The sequence below is a fragment of the Phialemonium atrogriseum genome (assembly GCF_030411735.1).
Source record: "Phialemonium atrogriseum strain 8032-3 unplaced genomic scaffold QBC33scaffold_8, whole genome shotgun sequence".
In the NCBI taxonomy this organism is placed as follows: Eukaryota; Fungi; Ascomycota; class Sordariomycetes; order Cephalothecales; family Cephalothecaceae; genus Phialemonium; species Phialemonium atrogriseum.
The window spans coordinates 916343-936531 of NW_026848145.1; the positions used below are offsets into that span (position 1 = coordinate 916343).

Sequence of the window (20189 nt, forward strand, 5' to 3'; positions counted from 1 at the left end):
TGTCGCCGCCGCCGTCCTAGTACATCCTGCTCCTCTACAAAGGTAAACCCAACCCCAACCGCCATCTCACTGAGGCGAAGGATATTGAGCAGTTGGTTGCCGTTGGTCAGGATAGTGGCGAGTAGGCTTGCCATATGCCGCATGTCACCAACATTTCCAAGGAGGGAATAGCACCCTTGCTTTGTGGGGTATAACCAATTACCTAGGTAGTTGCCAGACCCCCCTGATATCCATTGCCATGTCCCCTTCTCAGGACCCTGTCACTCACAAAGGCCAGAGCGACTCACCTCACCTCCCAGAGCCACCATCCACCCATACAGGCCTCACGAATGATGAACCAAGAGCCCTCACACCCCCCCACCCCCCTCCTCACGAAACACAAACCCCCGGCCGCCACCCCCCGACCCCTCCGCCCTCTCCAGAACAAAGCACCTCTCCGCCACGACCCCCCTCCACCCCTCCCCCATCCGCCTCGCCACCGCGCCCCCGCTGCCCACGTTGAGCGTCACCCTCTGCCAGGGCACCGGGACGTCCCCGCCGCCCACGCCGGCGCCCCTGTTGCGGACGAGGAAGGCAAAGGTGCGAGCCGCTGCGTCGCGGTCGGGGTCGGCGTCTGCGGCTGCGGCTGCAGGAAGGTCGTCGTCGTCGTCGTCGTCGTCGTCGCAGCCGGTGGGTCGGAGTACCGTCTGCGTGTGCAGCGTCAGGGTCCGGAGGGCGGGGAAGTGGCACAGGGCTTGGAGGAAGCGCTGCCGCTGCTGCTGGTTGTGGTTGTCGTCGTCAAAGTCCATATCAAGCTCTAGCGCAGTCAGACGGTCCAGCGCGCCGGCCAGTACCTCGAGGTCGGGGGCCGGGAGCGTGGGGCAGCGGCGGTCGTCGTCTGCGAAGCCGACGTGGTCGCGCAGCGAGAGGCGGCGCAGCGACGCGGCGTGGCGGAGGAGGGCCGAGGGAGGGAAGAGCGAGACGTGGCAGGTTAGGCGCAGGTCGACGAGGGCGCGGATGTGCGTTGATACAAGGGCGGCGAGGTCTAGGGTTGCGGAGAGGCGGTGGTCGGGGGGACCTGGGTGGGGGAGGTGGTGGTGGTGGGCGCTGAAGTCGGAGGCGTGGAGGGTGTGGAGGGCTGCGAGGGAGGTGGGGGGCACGGAGGTTAGGAAGCTGTGGATCGGGACGGAGAGGAGGGCCAGGGAGCGGATGCGGGAGAAGTCCCAGTGCGTTGCGACTGAGTGTTTGTCGTGGTTCCAGTCATAGGATTCGAGAACGAGGTCCTTGAGTGGTGGGAGGCGCTCTGAACCGGTGAAGGAGAAGTGCGTCCCTTGGCCCTTGTCCCGGTAATGGAGGGTTTCGAGATGTGGCGAGGCTAGGAGGAGGTCCTTCAACGAGTGGAGGCGGGTGGTCAGGGGTGGCATGGGATGGGCGAGTTCTAGCGACACCAAGAGCTCACTGGGGATGGACTTGAGGTAAAAGTCTTGATACTTCTCCTTGGAGCTGAGGAGGGGTAGACCCTCTACGAGGAGCCTGATCCCCTTGCCCTGAATCTGATCTTGGCCCAGGACATCCGACGGCAGCCAGAATGGGCCGTCGCTGAAGCCTGAAGGGATGTAACGCCATCTAACGGGCGGGCCGGGAGGGCTCAGCATCAGAAGGCGGGGGCGGGTGGCCATTCTTCTCACCTGACTGACTGTACCCGCTGCGCCCGTTCCAATATCCTCCTGATCCCGCCAGGATCAAGATTGCTTCTCGCGACTACATGGTGGGTGTAGGCGTAGATGTGCTGGAAGGCATCGGGATACTCCCTCTCTGCGTCGTCTGCAACGATCCGTTCGTTGAGGACCAATTCCCGGTAGGCGATCGGCGTTGCGATGGCGTTCAATCGCCTACATACGCACCGGACGAGTGCTGCCGACCTCGAGTCTATCTCGTCGAGCTGCTTCGGTTGGCAACACGGCCAAAACTGTTTCTGGGAAGGGGGCGTACCTGCTCAACTATAAGGGCCAGGAGCTCCGGACAAAGGTCATTCAAGGACCACTTGGGTTTTGGGTTCCTGATACTCGAGCGGACCGCCATCTCGGAGCAGCTGGGTGTAAGGAAAGAGGTTGTCTTGGTACGAAGCTAACTTCACCAGGCGGCATCTGTGGGAAGGCGTCGAGGGCTACCGTAAAACAGGCAGAAGACAGAACTCTGGATCTACCCAGGACTTCCATCGCGGTGTTGAGGGTCGTTGAGATATGGGAGTAGTCTTCTATAACGTGACATGGGGGCGGAGGAAGCGGAAGCCAAGAGGCGCGGAACCTACACCACAGCAGTTCACCACAGGCTAGGCTGTTTACGGAGAAAGTAACGAGGTCAGGGATGCATCTAGCGATCCCGTCCACAGGCAAACGAACCCGTGGTGGAGATCGCAAGGGAAGCAGATCATCACAGGGAAAGGGTACTGGTGCACTACTGTGGTATATGTGGGGAGAGCAGCATATATGTATGCCGGACGCATGGGTTGAAGGCCGGGATTGGATGTATGTTGACGATGTAAGATGCCCAGAGGCTAGGTCGGGAAGTTTACTGTGTACTGCATAGTAGAGGTGGATTCGGATGGGGCTGCTGACTATAAGGCTAACCTTAGTTCGTGAAATCTGTGGGGGTCGTCGTCAACAATCGGATCGGAGGGAAGAGAGGACGTTCGGTTAGGCATCTAATTCGGCCTCGTCCCATGTCTGCTCGTACCATTTACCAAAGAACGGCCCCCAAGCTCTGGCTCGCAAGTTTCGCCCGAACGAGCAAGCGGGTCGGGGCCAACCCATCAAAATCATCCGCCGGAGAGGAGATCCACTTGAGCCGAAAGCTTGGAGCGATAACGTGTCGAGGTGGGATTTGGGGCGGCCAATCGCAATTGCCCTTTTCACATCATCGGATTCTGTTCTTTTTTCCTCCCCGTTCATTCGATACGGATGTATTCCGCACACCGCTAAAGGATCGTATTCCCGTGGTCGGTTCATGGGACACATTGGTGAGTGTCACTCAGTACCTTGGACGAGAAGTCTGGGAGAATGAAAAACAGGCAACGAAGTTGCTCGATGGGTTACGCGCCGTTACCCAGGTCCCTGGAGATCTACTTTACCGCGTAGCCTAGAACAAGCAGGGTGTAATCATGCACACGTGTAGTGTACATAAGATCGACATCGGAAATATAAATGAATGGCAGCATGGCAAGTCGTCCTTGGCGCCGGGATTGTGACGAGTGAACCACGGATAGTGCCGCCTGGCTAATGTGGGCTTGCGATTGATAAGGAAATGCTTGCGAGTGCGAGCAAACGACAGCTAGGGTAATGCATTGGATTCGGTCATTCCTCAAACTTTGCAATAAAGGCCCCAGCAACCCATTCTTCCTTGCTGGAGCCTTGTAAAGATAGCAGGCTAGGAATGGTGCAAGGGCCAGAGCATTCTTGGTGTGGGGCTGATCTACATCCTGTACGGATAATCTCCAAGCGATTCCGCCGCCCAGCCATTCGGACGTCAAGGTCTTCGTCGTACAATCCTCCTTAGCATTCAATTCGTCGTCGAAATCGACGCTGGAGGTGTCAAGGGAACGACAGATCCCGTGAAATGCAATTTCTTCCTTATCTTTTGCAGCGGTTACTCGGGGAGGGTCATGGTCGCCGTCAGTTCCATCATTGTTGACTGATACTGTGTGCGGGCCCTGCAAGTGGTTCGGGCCGCCGTCCACACAGCCGCATGCCGTTGTCTTCGCCGTCTACTAACCGGACAACACCACGCAACCTTTGCCGGGCAGACGATACTGCAGCTTCTGAGGACAGCACGTTGCACACCTGAATAAAACAGCCCTTAAGCCTGTTTGCTGGCATTTCCTTGCAAGATTGCTTATTCAGGTCAAAACACCACACGCAAATAGCGAATAGGCTGATAGGAGGAGAAACGAATGTAGCTAGCGTATTGGTACCCTATATAGGCTTAGCGCCACTAGGCGAAATAAATCTTTTATTAACCACTTCTCATCCCAAGAAAAACGAAGGTGATATATCTTTAGCTGATCCGGTCTTATCTTTCAACTTCTGGTCTTCCTTCTAGAGATAGACACCCATTTGACCACATATGTCAACGCTCTCGTAACTGTAGTCCATCGAAAAGGTCTCGGGGATGATGCGGTAGTAGAAGTTGGCGTCGTGGTTTGTCTTGGCAAGGCCAATCCATTCGTTCATGGGATATTGCCCGGCGGCGCTGCCCCAGTCCATCGCGCCGACAAGCGCCATCTCCTGCATATGGGTGTAGGATAGCTTTGATGGGATGCGGGTCGTGAACGAGATCTTGAAGCCGGGGCTGTTGACCCTCTTGCCGAGTCCATCCGTTGGGTAGGATGAGGAGCTGATGACAGGCAGATGCAGCACTGTGGTGTTGTCGGCGAACAGGTTGACCACGACGTCCTGTGCTGGGGTAGTGCTGGTGCCGTTCGAGACCCGAAGACCTGTGATTTGCACACGAGTCACAAGATCGGGGTCAGCCGTGTCGCGCTTGGCAAGCGCGGCCAAGGCAGGGTCAAAGGGTAGGCTGGTGATGTCGTCAAAGGAGAGGCCGCTGCTGGCGTCGATAGCGTCGTGCAGCCAGTCCCTGTACTCAGCATGGATGCCTGTGTCTCCACCATTGTCTATGTCCCGCCTGATTGGGAGGGTCACGTCCACGGCGCCTGAGAAATAGCCAGCTGCCACATAGACAAGACCCAAGCCAGCCTGGATGATATAAGCGAGGTCGCCGCAGTCCTGGCCGTGGACATAGCTGCAGACAGACCTAGTGAGGCCAGTCCCCAGCGTAATAAAGATAACGCTAAACAAGTATATGCGAAAGTCAGCAGGCATGTGTGTGTAGAGAGTGAGGCTACAAGGCTAATGACAACTTTTGTGTAGCTTAAAAACAAGCGAAAACAGAAAGAGAGAGGGACAGACAGTTGTCACTCACGTCAGTTGGCTTGTCCCAATGGTGTGGAGGACGCGATGAAACGAAGCGCACGTTGCGCGCCTCTCTAGAGTCTCCAGAACAAGATTGGCCTCGTTGACGCTGCGAATGTCAATGACATCTGTAACAACATCGGTGGTAGGGGCTGTTGACCCCTTGTGGCTGGCAGCCAGCATCAGGATAACGGGGTTAAAGAACCTCATCTTGTAGTGCTCCTGTCTGGTGTGGTTTGGTAAGGTTAAACAAGTAAAGACAGCCGGATGAAGACGAAAATCAGTCGAGAGAATTTGGGGAAATCATGAGGTATTTATGCTCAGAATTAGGTATCTTTTCTATTTCAATCCTTTTCACCAACATATCCTCATTTGCTATATAGCGAAGCGTACCGAAAATGGAAGAAGCGAAGGAGGAAAATACAGCGAGGTGTGCTTGAATACCCATAATCCCACCCTGCTCCAACACTTCTTCGGTAATGCAAGGACGCCTCTTTCTGGCCGTAATCGAACCATATTTACATGGATCCTAGGGTGGAGGGTCAAGCGCTGGAGATATCCAGGTACAACTGCTTACCCAAAATAGTTGAGACATCTATGATACTCTATCTGTCAAAGTCACCCGTCTTTCAATCTTCCCACCTCTCTTACCTTTCTAATATGATGCTATCCACAAATCTATATCTGCATAATCCGCTATCTATCAGATGAGACCAAACAACATCAAAATGCGCTATAAGAGCTTGCAAGAAGCCATCACCATCACACCCAAGAGACGAATATTACCATGGGATGGGAGACTGATTTTTCAGTCTTACACGTATTTTAACCAATCAGTCGCCTTTGCTTGGGAAGAGGCACTTGGTCACCGTGCTGAATAACGGATGATTATCTGCAAGGGACTGGAAAAAAGAATTTATTTTTATTTTTTGCGTACTTGAACCAATGAACCTTGGCTCCTCCTGTGCTTGTCGACGCCAACGACTGCATTTTCACTTTATCTCTCAGCAACGCGCCTGGTGTGGTTGCTATAGGGATGGGGTTGGTCCTGCCGAGCCGGGGACGGATGTATGCATGGTAGTCCCGAGTCGCCCTCCAGTTCAATATTGTAGTGTTGAGTGGGGCGTGGATTCTCTTATCAGATCATCTGATAACTTTAAAATCATCCAGTCAAGCTCGGGGAGCCATACTATTGGTTAAATTTGTCTAACAAAATCTGGGCCCCTGTAACGCACCGTAGCCACCCCCCGCTTCTAAATCCCCTCGCCGTGAGGGTCCGGAGTCAGGCCCTCATCAAGCCCTTCGCTAGTGACTGTAATAAAAGTTGATTGCCAAGGAGCAGACAAGACGGCTCAGGTAAGGGATAACGGAGTTGATTTCATGAGCTGAAGCACCAGGTTAAGTAATGGTATTCACAGATGCAGGCTCGCAGTGCAATATCCTTCTTCATTGCCTTGGACTTTCCAGTTGAGGGCTTCCACATATTGCATGAGCCCAGTGATGTGACCTCCAACAGCTGCTAACTTGTTCACTGCCTCCAAAACATTCTCAAAACAATTCCCCAGCGTAATGCATCGCCCCAATCCAAAGGATAGTCAAACCTGTCTGGACGATGTAGGCTAGATCACCGCATTTGGAGCAGTCCGCCCATTTGCACCAGGACCAGACAAAGAACGAAGTAATTATAGTCAGCAGAAGAAGCCTAGGGTAGGACACACACAATGTTAGACTTCTAGGTCAAGACAGGGGAATCAAGAGGGGGTTTGGGATGATGGTGATCTTTTCCATACTCGTTCTGTTTGCGAACAACAGCTCTGACGAAGCTGTTCTTCAGGGTATCAGCCGATGCTGCAGGGGCAGTGGCGGTCTCTGATGCTTTTTCGCTGCCATATTGCAGTGGCGTTGCAGCAACAGCCATGCTTTTCTCGCCAGGCGGCATTTTTGGATTGGAATCGGAAGGTCTCTCCATGCGGTACAATGGATGAGAAGAGATGAGGGAGAAACTTGGAGCAGGGTGCCTTACCTATATCAACAATTACTGGTGCGTGGAGGCAACCGGCGTCGAGCCCCACCAGTTACGGTTCCATTACTACTGCAACCCCCTCCGAGCGGGAGGCGGGGGGCATATAAGCTGAGTCCGGCGCAACCCAGGACCAACTGCCACAGCAGTTATCGACCGGCCCTAGTTGTCTCCGCAATGCCACCGACACGACACAACCGGGAGAATCGATTGCGCGGGACGCTCCGCACCACGCCTACTGACACCCAACACCACGGAAAGGTCTGCTGCTTCGTCCTACCACTCTTTCCAGCAGCATTTAGTGTTCCCACTGGAGGCGTGTCCTATGGAAGTTACCTTTAGGATCTCGGTAAGTAGCAGTGGTGTGTGCATAGACCATGTATACATGTGAAGGGCACCTGGAGAGGAATCAGAGCTGGTCTCTACAGCATGAAGGTACATGGTGGTAAGGTTTGAAGAGGCTGTCTCTCATATCCCGAGACAAAGTAGAAACTAACCAAAATGAAGACAATTCCACGGGAGAGTGCGGAGCATGTCCTAATATCCCCCTCCATTCCTTAACCCCCCCTCACCTTTGCTTCGTTACTATGAATTAGTCTCGAGGACGACGTCACTTATCTCTCCATCTTGTCTTTGCCTTTACCTCCCCCCTGGCCCGCCCATTCGTAAGGCCCATCGCCGTGGCAAAGGATGTATATTAAATGGAGAAACTATGATCATCGGTCTATCTAAGTACCGAACTCTCGGTGCGTCAAAAAACAGGGGCAGGTCATAATAAGACTCGGGGAAACACACCATGCATGCTTACACAAGTAGTTTCTGTACGAACATCTCAAGGAGAAATAAATTGGTAATACCGACAACAGATAAGAACGCCTGGATCTCCCTCTCAGTCATTACGATACGGCTCGCCGAGCCCATACCGCGGGGGTGGGGGCGGCGGAGGACCGGCATTCGTGCCCTGGCCCTCCCATCATCTCTCCCTGCGGAGGAACGGTCCACACCCACTCCATCCTCAGTACCGGTACACCGGATCCTTCTTCGGGTTCGCCCTGTACGCATCCTCAGCCCCGTACAGATCCTCCTCCTCCTGCGGGCTCGCCCGGCTACCGCTGGCCCCACCGTCCAGGCCGCCGCTGCCGCTGCCGCTGCCGCCGAAGCCCGGGTGAAATGGCTCGAACGCGAGGCGCGGCGGGTCTCCACCACCACCGCTGCCGCCGCCCGACGCACCTCCTGCTGCCCGCTGTTGTTGTCCTGCCAGCGAAGACGACGACGACGATGCGGCGGCGGCCTTGCCGCGCGACGGTTCCTGGACCGGATCCCTGAAGGGGTCGGCCCCGTCATCGTCGTCGTCGTCATCGTCGTGGTAGTCATCCGGGTCACGCCGCGACTTCCCGTTGGCGGCGGCGCGGGAGGAGGAGGACGACGACGCGCCCGGCGCGCCCCATGGCTCCGTCTCCTTGCCCTTGCCGGTGCCGGTGCCGGTCCGTGCGGGCCTGCGGTGGTGGTGGTCCGACTCCGGCGGATCCATGTTCGACTCCCGCGACGAGGGGCCCGGGCCCTGCCCGCCGGTCATATGATGCCGGCCGGCGTCGCGGAGTTGTTCGCTGGGGTTCGGGCTCGGGTTGTTGGACCGCTCGTTGAGGCCGAGCTGCTTCTTCGCGTTGAGGACGGCGCGCTGATGCTGATTCAGCGCTCGTTGCAGCTGCTCGTTGGTGTCGATCAGGCTCTCCATCGTGTCGTTGTCCGGGGCCGGGTCCGTCACCGCCATGTAGCTCTGTATGCTGGCCGAGGCGGTGTGGCACCTCCCGGAGAACTCCTGGAGCAGGTCGTTTGAGAGCACGTCGGCCGGGGGTGTGCCCGCCACCATCTGCTCCAGCAGCTTGGCCGACGTCCGCGCCTCCTCCAGCCTGTTCGCCAGGTCGGAGGGGCTGGGCAACGTTCTCCTGTGGGTGGAGTGGCTCCGCGCGAAGTAATTCTGTTGAGGGTTGAGGGCAGGCGTTTGCATTTGCGGAGCGAGTGGTGCTGGCCATGTCTGGGTGGTTGGTCCTCGTGTCAGCGATGCAACCGGCAGTGACCCCTTTGGGGCTTCGGTTAAACCTACCCCGTAGTTCTTATATGTCTTCGCCTTCTCCTTCTTCCACATCTCGATCATGGGGCCGAGCCCCTCGTCGTAGCCTTTGGTGGTCTCGAATGTCTCCAGCGTCTCCAAGAGGATCTGGTGGACGCTTGGGTCCCGGCAGCCCCTCATCAGCTCCTTCGTAACATCCACAAACTTCTTGTCCAGATTCCTCGTAAAGGTCGGGCCGGGGTTGTCGGACAGGATTCGTATCAGCATGATGGCATTGTACTGGTATGACGGCTTCGACCAATAGTCTCGGTGTAGGAGCTTTCGGATGACCCGGGCGCATTCGGCCGCGGCGGCAGGCGACGACTCGGCCGACTCGACAATGGGAGGGAGATACGTGATCTCGTCGCCCTAAGGAAAGGTTGCGGATGGTTAGCGCTGTGGCCTTTCCTTTCTTCTGACGCAGCCTGTCGCAGGGGTATCGTCTCACTCACCGTAGAACTACCATCTGCTTCACAGAACAGCCTCTGTTTGCGCGTAGTGGGTCAGCTTGGCGGCACGATTCCAGGGGACGGGTCGCGGTTGATTGTAGGTCAGCCTTACAACAAAACGACCGGCAGTCGCTTCCGGGGTTTGGGATGAGGAGTCTCCCGAGGCGTCGTCCGAATCAGCTGCCTGGGCTGTGAAATAAACCGTTAGTCGGGGATGCCGGGGCGGTTGCAGCATTTGGGGGCGTTGCTTACGGGCTGTCGGCCGCCGCTTGATGCTTCCCAGCATCTTGTTCATACTAAGGCCCTTCATGGCTTTCATCCTTCCCGCCTCTTGCAGATCGCAGATCCCAGGGGTTAGGAAGGTACTTGGACGAAAGAGGGTATGCAGCGGGGAATGAAGGCTTTTGGTTGTACGGATTAGAAGAAGGCCAATCAAGACTGAGACAGTTGGGGAGAAAGGGAGTTAAAACCACGCGGGGACACCTGCTGGCAAGAAGAATATCAAAACACGCTCGTTTGGCGTGGAAGTTGCAGTGGTTGCCTGTGCGGCGGTCTACGTTACTCCCACTTCCCGTTGCACAATGTAACTACTGTGGTACATGCTGGATAATTCGCAAGGGGCAAGGGTTCTACAAGAGGGCGCCTGAGGCGAAACGCCCATTCAGATACTTACCAGGGTCCATTGATTCTTCACTGGCGGGGAAACGGCTTCCAAGCGCGTTTCTGCACCAGCTGTCTCCACCCAATGGGTCGAGCCGGGTGGAGCCGGCTGCCTGAATAGGTACGTGCCTACGGCGAGGCCCTCCTTTTAAGATCGTCATCGTTCCAGCATTACTCTGCACGACGCCAAACCAAGGCTGTTCTCGAGATTAGATCCAGCTCGCGGAAAGCGGCTGAGCACTTACCCTCTCTCAATGGAAAGATCTGGTAATAGTCCAGCCAACTGCGGCTTAAGCTGCACAACTGGCCCTACGAAATAGTGTTTGTGCAGACCCTGGTCTACAATCCAGCCCTATATCAGTGCCCTACTTTCCCCCCTCATGTGCCGTCCTCAATAGACAGATAATAAGGCTGGAACGAAGAAACTAAGTTGCGGGAAGCAAACATATACAAGGCTGAGGGGCTCCCAAAGAGCCGTTCTCCCGAGCTGCTGCAGAGGGACAAAATACAACGAAGCCTCTATCCTGGATCTTCGACTTTCAGATGCCGGCCCGCAATACTCTGAATAACGATGGTGGCACTCGTCCTTGAGTCACAAGAAGCCAATAACAAATCTCCCTCGATAAGGTGGGGGACTTTTAGGGCACACCTCACCAATCAAGAACCTAATCTTCAAGGAAACGTGTCGTTCTGGTGGTGTTGCGAGCCCCGTTAGAGGGTGAGATGTGCTATTCTCTGCCCAGGCCAAGTTGCCTGGAAGCGACCCGGCTAGGCAGGAAGTCCCCACCGCCTGGTGGAAATGCCGAGTCTTGAAAGACAAGTTGTGTTGCACAGCCTCCCCCGCGTCTCCAGATTCCACGCAAGCCCGTCCGCCACGATGCCAACGCGGCGGCATCGGCAGGACTTCGGTGTCGATGTCGAGGCGACGAACTCAAGTGGCTGTCAATGGACGCACGCGCACTTTTTGCTACCCTTGGCAGCACTCATGACGCACCTGGGGATGGGCTCCCTCCTAAAAATTGATGTAATGTGTGTGGAGGTAGGTAGTTAGGGCTTCATGTTCTTTGGTTTTCGTGGTGGCTATGGATGGTACATGACACGGCCCTGTCTTGGGACGTCTATCAGGTGGTAGGATAAGGCAACCCAATCAGACCCGGGTCGTATATATATGAATTCATGGCTTTAAGGTTGGGCATGCTCGCCATGCCCACCGGGTTATTCATTCCCGTGGCCGCCGTCCAAGTCGATGCGTGCATCACCGAGCCCAAGACACTATTCTTCCTCATCGTCAGATGCGTGGCCGGTTTCCTCAACAATAAGGTTTCCTCCTCTGCCCATCTTCTCCGCGATGGTCACGTCCTTACTCGGCTCAAACGTTTCCCGGGGCATGACCGAGGCGATGCGGAAGGCATATTTGTGCTCGTAGTCGTCCGGCTTAGTCGCCTTCTCCTCGTCGGATGGCCCCTGGAGGAGATCGTAGCACTCGACAAATGCGTAGAGCTCCTCAAATGTCGCCTCCTTGCCGAATTTGCGGATCACCCGCCCGGCGCCGGATGATTCCGGCATGTTGAGTGCCAACCTCACGGCATCCTTGGCTGCAGCGTCTGGCTCGGGCTTAATGGTCGTTGCGCGCCATCTGCGCCACTGCTGACGATCCCGCTCCAGGCGCTCCGCCGCCTCTGTCTCCTCCTGCGCCTTTCTCTCCGCAGCGGCAGCGGCAGCCTCGGCTTCCCGCTTTAGTCTTGCCCGTTCTCGATCCCGCGCTAGGGATCTTTCGTACGCCGAATCCTGTTCGGTGCGCAGGTTCCGTGCCAGCTGCTGCGCCGCACGCTCGGAACGCGCACCCTCCAGATCAGGAGCGTATTTCTCCATTGCTGCCTGGATGCCGGCCAGGTAGGTTGAGGGGCTCATGGGCCCAGCCAGTCGCTTGATGATGCCCATGCGCGTGCTTCCTTCCTTTGGCGTTGCACAAATGAGGACTGAGAAGGGGAACTTGGTGCAGCTGTACTCGAGTGAGACCTGGTAGGCCTCGGAATCCAAGACATTCCCACCCCACAGGATGATATTGTTCGCCGGGTCATTGACGAAATCCACTACTTCTGGGGAGAGTAGCGTCTCCCTTGTGAAAGATTCCGTGTCATCGTGCTCTGGGGACATCAATATAAGAAGAAGGAATTTGAGGTCCTTCTTCGCAGCATCGATGGCCTGGGCATGTCCCCCGTCGAAGAAGGGCAAATTGTGTTCACCGTACTCATCCTCAAATTCGCGCTTGAATCTCGCCGCACTGTCCCTTGGCATCAGCATCCTCCGGCCATTTGTGTTCTTCCACCCTTTCTGCATTGTTCTCGTGACTGTTCGTGGCCGGATCGCTCGGGGAAGGAAGGAGAGGATGTAAAAGACGGAGCGGAACAAGGTTGCCACAACCCTATAGCCCATTTGAAATGGAGCGAACAACAGGTTGACCAGGAAGGGCGGTCGATATATTGTAGGAGGCTGCGGTACGACTCTTGGGGCAAGCTCTGTTCCCTGTCTCCGAGCAGCCCGCGGGGTGTGGGCGGAGTCGAGGAGGCTTTCGTGCAGGTTCTCGTGCCTTGCAGCAGTTTGAGGAACTGCATTCTGGGCAGCCATAGCTTCGGCAACTGGATCAGGGCCCTCGCCGTCGAAGAACTTGGCAATGGCTATCTGTGACAGGGGATCAGTCAGTGGGCCAGTCCTGCTTGCTTGTCCGGGGCCTGGGAGGCGGTTGACCTACCTGAACATTCCATTGCGACCTCTCCAGAAGAGGTACCGCATCTTTTATCTCTTGGCTTGTAACATCGGTATACTGCTGTAGGGCTTCCTGTTGGCTTGAGGATAGTTGGCTGAGGTCAAACCCAGCACCGGCATCGCTCGCCATGTTGCCTTCAATACCGACCGGCGTTCAATTAACGAATGATAGGACAAGATGGGGAATCAAAACCCCATTGAAAGGCAAATGCCACTTCTCTGGCGTCAGGTGGGTAACCAGTTGTCAAGGTTCTTCGTCAAGGTTCAACCGCCACAGGCAAGGGACAGAATTCGGTAGGGCAAGCTAGTGCTCTTCAAGGATGGTAGGCTAACTCCTTCGATCTTAAAGAGAGACTGTCCAAAGCTGAGTGGTTTATAGGCTGTTGAATATCTCAGTGCCTCGATACTCTGCTTCAAATGTGTGTTGGGAAGCTGAAGGTATTGGCGACTCTCGAAGAGCTTAGCTGTCCAAGACGGCGCAATGATGAGATCAGCATGCATAAGTGCATAACTTGCATATAATCATGCATGATACACTGGATAATTCAATCATGACCCCTCAGCCTGAAGAGAAGCCAAGCCTGGCCTGTGCGGTTGTGGGTTGGAGTCGCGGCTATCGATCCACACCGAGGCTATCGTCGCGCTAAATGGAAGTGGTTAGCGCTGGTTAGTGGTGCAGCTTGCCTTGTCGCGCCTTGCCCATGGCATTCTTTGAACCTCCGTCCCCACATAACTCATTCCAAGCCGATCTCTACCACCTAACCAAAGTTCGTTCCGCCGGCGCAGCAATTATCCCAATCCACGACCAATTCTCTCTTGCACCCTAGCCTCCCGGCATCTGCTGGTATCGGCGTGCATTTCTTCGTTTTACGGCTATCCAACCCAGTCCCTCTCTAATAGACCATGAGAGAACATGTGCAAGACAAGTATGTCTTCATTCCCCTCCCCCACGAGGCCCCTCCATGCCCACCTTCAAGCTCTCACTTCCCACCTCCCACCTCTCTTGCCTATTTACCTTTGCGAGCCAAATCAGAAATGTTCCCCTCGGCGACACATAATACCAAATCAAATTCATTATCTTCTCTTCTGACACTAACTTCGGGATCTCCAGGCGTCCCAGAGTCGGTCACGGAGTTCTGATCTTGAATTGACGCGCCGCTCCCATCACACATGGCCACTACACGGAACAACGCAAACAATATGCAGTCCCAGGTTGGGTCTCCGAGACCCAAGGGTCGTGGTGAGTCCTTATCTCTATTTTCATCCATTGCAACTGCCCGAGTCAAGTCCTGACTGACTATGCTCCCAATTCAGAAAATAAAGACACCCTTTGTCGAAACGTCGTTATCTACGGCCATTGTCGATATGAAGACCAAGGCTGCGCATTCAATCACGATCAGAACAAGAATAACTCCAACCAAACAGACCTGTAAGTAATTGATTTGTGATTTCCCTGTTAATCTCTCCACGAGCCCTGTCGGCCAGGACTGCGCCTGCCCACCTTTGCCCTCGCCGGATAGACCGCCATTGCCAGGTAGACGGCCTTCTTGCCGACGGGGCTTCTAATTGCGAAACACACGACCTTCCACACACGGATCTGGGAACCAGGACTTGGACATTATATCTGGAGAGGAGCGAGTGTCTGGGAATTGAAGATGAAGCCCAGGTTGGGCGCCTGAGCTTGATTAGGTCGAGGCATCAATGTGGCACACCATGGACACTCCTACCATCTTGCAAGTCATTGGGACAGGACCTGTCCAGCCATAAATGGCATGTCCTATGCTTGGAACATTGTATGCGGAATATTTCCCTGGCTGGTTTCCTTGTGACTCGAGGACCGCCCTTGGTCAAATGGGGGCTTGTCTGCAGCAGAGCTTTCCATGTACTCCTGGCAAGAATGTCCGCCGATGACTATCGGACTATCGGCATATCGGCATGCCTCGGGATCGCGGGTGAAAGATCAATGCCGACACTTGCGGATCCACAAGTCATGTCAACAACCATGGGCAGTCACAGCAGCAGGAGCAACCGGCCAATCAACCTTGGAGCATCTGGGGTGAAACCGACACTTGGGGCATTCTCGGCATGTCAAAGGCAAGACCAAAATAGCAGGAACAAGCGGTCAATAGACCTCCAGGCATCTAAGAGCATGCTGCCTCTGCTGCCTCCACCTGGCGTCTACAAGTCATGTCAACAACACAACAACGACACAGCAGGAGCAGGCGGCCAATCGTCTGTGGGACATCTCAGAGGATGCTACCCACGGCGACGCGAGGTTTTCCGGCTATAATCGAGGAGAGCCATAAATCCCCGCTCCATCCAACTTTCTGGGGAATGAAACTCCATATTACAACAACAAAAACTGGGCGTCGTCAATCGAGGCAGCTCTGAGCTTGGCCAGTGCTCTCGAGCTCAACGCTCATTGCTCACAGGCAAAGCAACTTTAAGTCATCTTTATCATTCCACCTCGAAACTCAGATTTCTCTCGACCCTTTCCTCATCCATCGAGCTTCCTTTACCAGCAACTCAAGCAACTACAGGCAAGGCTCAGCTTCGCCGGTTCGCCTCGCCCTCAGTCATCAGCAGGAGAGTTTTCCTCCGCCCTCCGCCCTCCAAATCGCCTCGACAATAGAGCTTCTGGGGTCATTCCACTCGAGTATTACCGGAGCACCTCAAGATGGCCTCGGCCCAGGGCCCTCCTGGAACTGGAGAGCTTACTATCCCCTCCTTGCAGCCCTCACCGACTCTTCAGCCGACCTCGGAGAATCGGGACGATGAGAGTGTCTCGGGAGACAGCTGGGAAACCGCGCGCACGTCGCTCTCCCCATCCCAACTGTCATCGGGGGGAGCCACCGATGGTCCCGGCACTGAGTCTGGGGAGGGGGCGAGCCGTGTCTCAGAAGACAGCTGGGAAACTGCGCGAACATCGCTCTCCGAGGAGATGAACCGTATCCCACCAGCGACGTCGAACGGGGCGAGGGATGAGCCCGTTGACCCTGCGACCTGCGTTGCCGGGACACCGACGCGTCCAGAGTCGCGAACCGATATCTGGGGTGCAGGCCCTGCCACTGAGAAGTCTCCCACGGATCTTGATTTGCCAGAACCTGCTTAGGAAGTAGTTCAGGCCCGATCTCGAGGACATCCTTCCCACCCAAAACCAGCGCCGACGGAGGCCATTCCTCCTGCCAGCAAACATTTCCGCTGTGCCAGCCACGGCAAAGAACCAGCAAGAAAAGGCCCTTTCAGCAAGGCTGGAAAACAGGAGCATCTATCTCAGCCATCCTCGCCTGCCTCTCATGTGAGGCCTGGCCTCTCGTATGCCAAGGCTCTGGCACCATCTCAGACCTCAATGCCTTCCGGACCAGCTAATATCACGGGACTCTCCAAGAAAGCCACATCGGAAGATACGGCCCAGCCACAATCCTAAGGTCGCACAGGGGGGTTTCCTGCCTTTCGATCGGCCTCAAGCCAGTATTCACCCTTTGCGACGGGCTCCAAACTTGGTCTTGACTCAAGCAACACCCCGTTCATTCCCGGTGGCACTGTAATCGAGCCGTCTCCGGGTCTACAAACCGCGCAGCCCCGGACCCAGAACATGCTCAGCCAGAGTCTACGACGCTGGCCTGTCAAGGCCGATTCACGCCCTCCGCCGCCGCCGGATGCCCATTTCCATAGCCACCCACGGCGACCCAGATACCACCCTTTTTCTCCCTGGATACCTCGCCACCCCACTGGCCGCCAATTCCCGGCCGCTGATTTTAACCAGGCGTCTAACAGTTCTGACCATTTGTCTCACAGTTCCGGCAAGAAGGCTTTGAATGTCGATTCCCCGGCCTTCACGCCCTCCACTCAGCAGCAGACAGCTAAGAAATCGACGTTTTCGTCCCAGGCCGCCAGTGCCGCCCCCTTTACCCCCAGAGGGGCCAGTGGTAAGTCGAACCAGAACCAGTACGAGACGGCGATGTGTTGCTGATAGCTGGCATGCTAGCGACTCCATCTTTGCAACAAAATGTTGAGGCTCCGGTGTTCAATCCAGCGACGGTCAGGGAGTTCACGCCGCAGAACTACGACCTAGCCAACTCGGTATGTGCCGGCCCTGGCCCGGACGAGTCCTAGACCTGGAGGATATTAACATTGTGTTAGGCATCTCAGAATAGCGCCGCGCAGGACACCACTTATTCAACTGATCACTTTACCCTGGGTTCTATGGCCCAAGCACTTCCCTCGACGCCGTACAATCCCTACGCGGGGGAGCACAGCGGCATTGCTAATGCGGGCGCTACGTATTTCCAGTCTCACGGCGGGTTCGGCACGCCGCTGCAACCTGTAAGTTTGTTTTCTCTCTCGACGCCCCAGCCGGCCCCTTGGTCGCCACAGACTAAGTCTTTGACAGCCCCAATACCACCTCTATGCGCCTATCGGGCCTTACCGCGAGGAACTACTGCCTTACCAGAGAGCCGCCAGCGAGTTTTTCCTCTCGGACACGCTTCGTGAAGAGTTGCAGAAGAAAGCCCACGCGACTCTCCAAGTGATGCCTAGTGAGTCCCTCGCTTACTTGAACAGCTGGATTATCTTTCTTACCAACCGGCCTAGACACCGCCCTGCCACAACTGGACAGATACCACTCGTTGTTTCCCCTGGACACCAGCAACCGCAAGAACACGACTATATTCGGCTTCCCAAGCTGGGTGTTCAAAGCCACATCCAGCAAAAACGGCAAATACTACTGCCTGAGGAGGATCGAAGGTTTGTGACAAGTGCTCACCGTCGCCCATGCTTACTATTTGCTGATTCCCACTGGATTAAAGGTTATAGGTTGACCAGTGAGCATGCGATCCATGCTGCGAAGGAGTGGAAGACGATCGTAAACGCGAACATCGTCCGGTTCCACGAGGCGTTCACCAGCAGGGAGTTCGGTGACAGCTCACTCATATTCTGCCACGACTACCATCCCTTGTCGAAGACGCTCGCCGAGCACCACTTCCCCGCGGTGCCGGCCAATCGGTATCGTACCGCGCCGACAGCCGTCCCCGAGAACGTTCTCTGGGGATACATCTGTCAGATCGCGAATGCGCTTAGATCGATCCACTCGGCCAAATTAGCTGCCCGATGTGTCGAGCTCAGCAAGATAATCCTGACGGACAAGAACCGCATCCGGTTGGCCGCGTGCTCCATCTTGGATGTGGTGCAGTACGAGCCAAACCCCCGGCCTATTGCGGAATTTCAGCAGGAAGACTTTGTCCAATTTGGAAAGGTTATGCTCTCTCTGGCCACGTCGACGCTTCCGGTCCACATCAACAACGTATCCGCGGCCGTCGAGTCCCTCTCTGCCAAGTACTCTGACGGACTGAAAGACGTCATCGCCTGGCTTGTCTCTGCCCCGAAGCCGGGCGACAACTCTAAGAACATCGATAACTTCATGAGGGGTATCACCGCGCACATGGTGCAATACAGCGATCTCGCGCTGCAGGCGGCCGATGGTATCACCTCGGACCTCTACCGGGAGGTCGAGAATGGCAGGCTCGTGCGCCTCCTGTGCAAACTGGGGACGATCAATGAGCGGGGCGAGTTTGCGGGGGACCCGAACTGGTCGGAACACGGAGAGCGATACCCACTGAAGCTCTTCCGTGACTATGTCTTCCACCAGGTTGACCAGGACGGGAATCCGCGTCTGAATCTAGGCCACATGATGGCCTGTATGAACAAGCTCGACGCGGCGTCCGAGGAGAGGGTTTACCTGACGAGCCGTGATGGCCAGGACGCGTTTATCCTCACGTTCAAGGAGCTGAAGCAGATGATTGAGCGCGCGTTTAATGAACTCGCGAAGCAAAGTAAGCAAGGAGCTCCCGGGGCCTGACAGGCGAGGCCCCATACCTAGCCGGACACATTTGGAGGCTTTGAAGGCGGATGGGTTCGAGGAAATGGACAAGGCTCTTGCGACCTTGTCCATATGTAGGAAGTATACGGGGACAGTTTCGGATGACCGATGCCTTCGTTAAAGCTCGGCTTAGGTTTACGTCCGTCCCTCATTGGGGTATCTGGAACCAAACCGGCGGGCGGGGAGGCATCTACATTGCTCTGGCGCCGAGCTGCGTTGCGTTGCGTTGCGTTGCTTTTTTTTTTTTTTTCAAAAAAAAAAAAAAGTCTACTGAGGTACGGCGAAGCCTCCGGACTAGGACACTGGAAGCTCAGTTGGCACAAGGGAGAGGGTTGATAGGCAGTAGCCCGGCCTCGTTGGGGTGGATGAAGCTTTTAGCTAGACCCTGCGGCTCCCCTGTCATTGACGAGCGTCCTATCAAATAGGTAGCGTCCTATCAAATAGACATCAAGCAAGACGAAATAAAATTGATAACATAACAGAAGGCCATGAGTGAAATTCTGCGATGATCGTGGCAAATGCCAATGCAATGCCATATACTTTTGGCATTATTTTCCCCTCATGCAGAAGGGTGTTGTGGTATGTGGTATCACTGAGGAGCAATTCCATCTCTCGCCCGATATGTATGTGGCCGTTGACTCCGCAAGGACGCCGCGTACATTCGCAGCCCGACATATTATCCATGGCAACCGGCGCGCCTCCTCCACCGCCGTTTGCTCACCACCTCCCTTTTTTCTTTTTCCCTTTCCCATGCTCTCTCTCTCCCACATGTCTAATTTGGCCCACCCGGTCGATACATCATGTGTCCGTCCGTCCCACCTGCCTCCGACCATCAATCGTCGTCCGCCTGCAGGAACGGGTTGGCGATCTCCTCGCTGCCGTCCAGGGGGCTGATGACCACGAGCAGGGTGCCGCGCGCCACGACGAGGCCGAGCGGCCGGGTCGTCTCGTTTCCTTCGTCGTCTGCGAGGGTGGGGGGGAGGAAGGTCTCAGCGTCTGGTCCTGGGGACAAAACACACACACACGACTTGAGGGAGGAAAGGGTTGGGGGGGAAGGGTGTTTATGGAGTCAAGTAAAGCAAACACACCTCTGAGCTGTTCTTCCACCTCGTCCAGAACCAGGTTCATCAGCGCGTCGTAGCCCTTGAGCGTGCCGGTCACTGTTTCCTTCCGAGTCAGCTCCGCCATTTCTGTTTTCCGGGAGAGGTGTGCAAGTCACGCTGCAAAGCACCGTCGGCCGGGGGGGGGGGGGGGGGGGGGGGGTAGATGTTTTTTTGTTGTGGGGGGGGGGGTTGGAAAAGAAAAGACAGGCCCGCCAGCTTCTATAACTGAACAGGGAGGAAGAAGAAGGGGTGAG

The 20189-nt window shown here is 55.7% G+C and overlaps 6 protein-coding genes across 6 annotated transcripts in view; 1 reads left to right on the plus strand and 5 right to left on the minus strand.

Annotated features, from left to right (window-relative positions):
- Positions 1-347: 347 nt before the first annotated feature.
- On the minus strand, positions 348-2061 carry QBC33DRAFT_513881 (F-box domain-protein; the record flags this gene model as incomplete). The annotated part of the gene is made up of 3 exons (XM_060426013.1): positions 348-1605; positions 1668-1948; positions 1981-2061. 3 exons carry the CDS (start codon positions 2059-2061, stop codon positions 348-350), a joined length of 1620 nt encoding a protein of 539 aa, XP_060285187.1.
- Positions 2062-4016: 1955 nt separating this feature from the next.
- Positions 4017-5137, minus strand: QBC33DRAFT_534344 (uncharacterized protein). Its single transcript, XM_060427534.1, has one exon. The coding sequence runs from the start codon at positions 4857-4859 to the stop codon at positions 4074-4076; it is 786 nt and encodes a 261-aa protein (XP_060285188.1). The 5' UTR covers positions 4860-5137; the 3' UTR covers positions 4017-4073.
- Positions 5138-7498: 2361 nt separating this feature from the next.
- On the minus strand, positions 7499-10045 carry QBC33DRAFT_368125 (uncharacterized protein). The gene is made up of 7 exons (XM_060423975.1): positions 10016-10045; positions 9781-9929; positions 9641-9717; positions 9532-9564; positions 9074-9448; positions 7765-9004; positions 7499-7697 (listed from the first exon to the last, which is right to left on the minus strand). Exons 2-6 carry the CDS (start codon positions 9845-9847, stop codon positions 7985-7987), a joined length of 1572 nt encoding a protein of 523 aa, XP_060285189.1. The 5' UTR covers positions 9848-9929; positions 10016-10045; the 3' UTR covers positions 7499-7697; positions 7765-7984.
- A 1226-nt stretch (positions 10046-11271) lies between these two features.
- Positions 11272-13225, minus strand: QBC33DRAFT_368106 (uncharacterized protein). The gene is made up of 2 exons (XM_060423974.1): positions 12941-13225; positions 11272-12870 (listed from the first exon to the last, which is right to left on the minus strand). Exons 1-2 carry the CDS (start codon positions 13082-13084, stop codon positions 11461-11463), a joined length of 1554 nt encoding a protein of 517 aa, XP_060285190.1. The 5' UTR covers positions 13085-13225; the 3' UTR covers positions 11272-11460.
- Positions 13226-16549: 3324 nt separating this feature from the next.
- Positions 16550-18811, plus strand: QBC33DRAFT_448662 (PAB-dependent poly(A)-specific ribonuclease subunit 3; the record flags this gene model as incomplete). The annotated part of the gene is made up of 6 exons (XM_060424481.1): positions 16550-16883; positions 16931-17037; positions 17098-17280; positions 17348-17492; positions 17548-17700; positions 17763-18811. 6 exons carry the CDS (start codon positions 16550-16552, stop codon positions 18809-18811), a joined length of 1971 nt encoding a protein of 656 aa, XP_060285191.1.
- Positions 18812-19179: 368 nt separating this feature from the next.
- The window catches only part of QBC33DRAFT_568631 (u6 snRNA-associated Sm LSm7), a 1469-nt gene continuing 459 nt past the window's right edge, over positions 19180-20189 (minus strand). The window contains exons 2-3 of the mRNA XM_060430515.1: positions 19921-19992; positions 19180-19795 (exon numbers count right to left, since the gene is read on the minus strand). Coding sequence (XP_060285192.1) covers positions 19665-19795; positions 19921-19992 — 203 coding nt within the window. The 3' untranslated portion in view covers positions 19180-19664. The remainder of the gene's footprint in view (positions 19796-19920; positions 19993-20189) is intronic.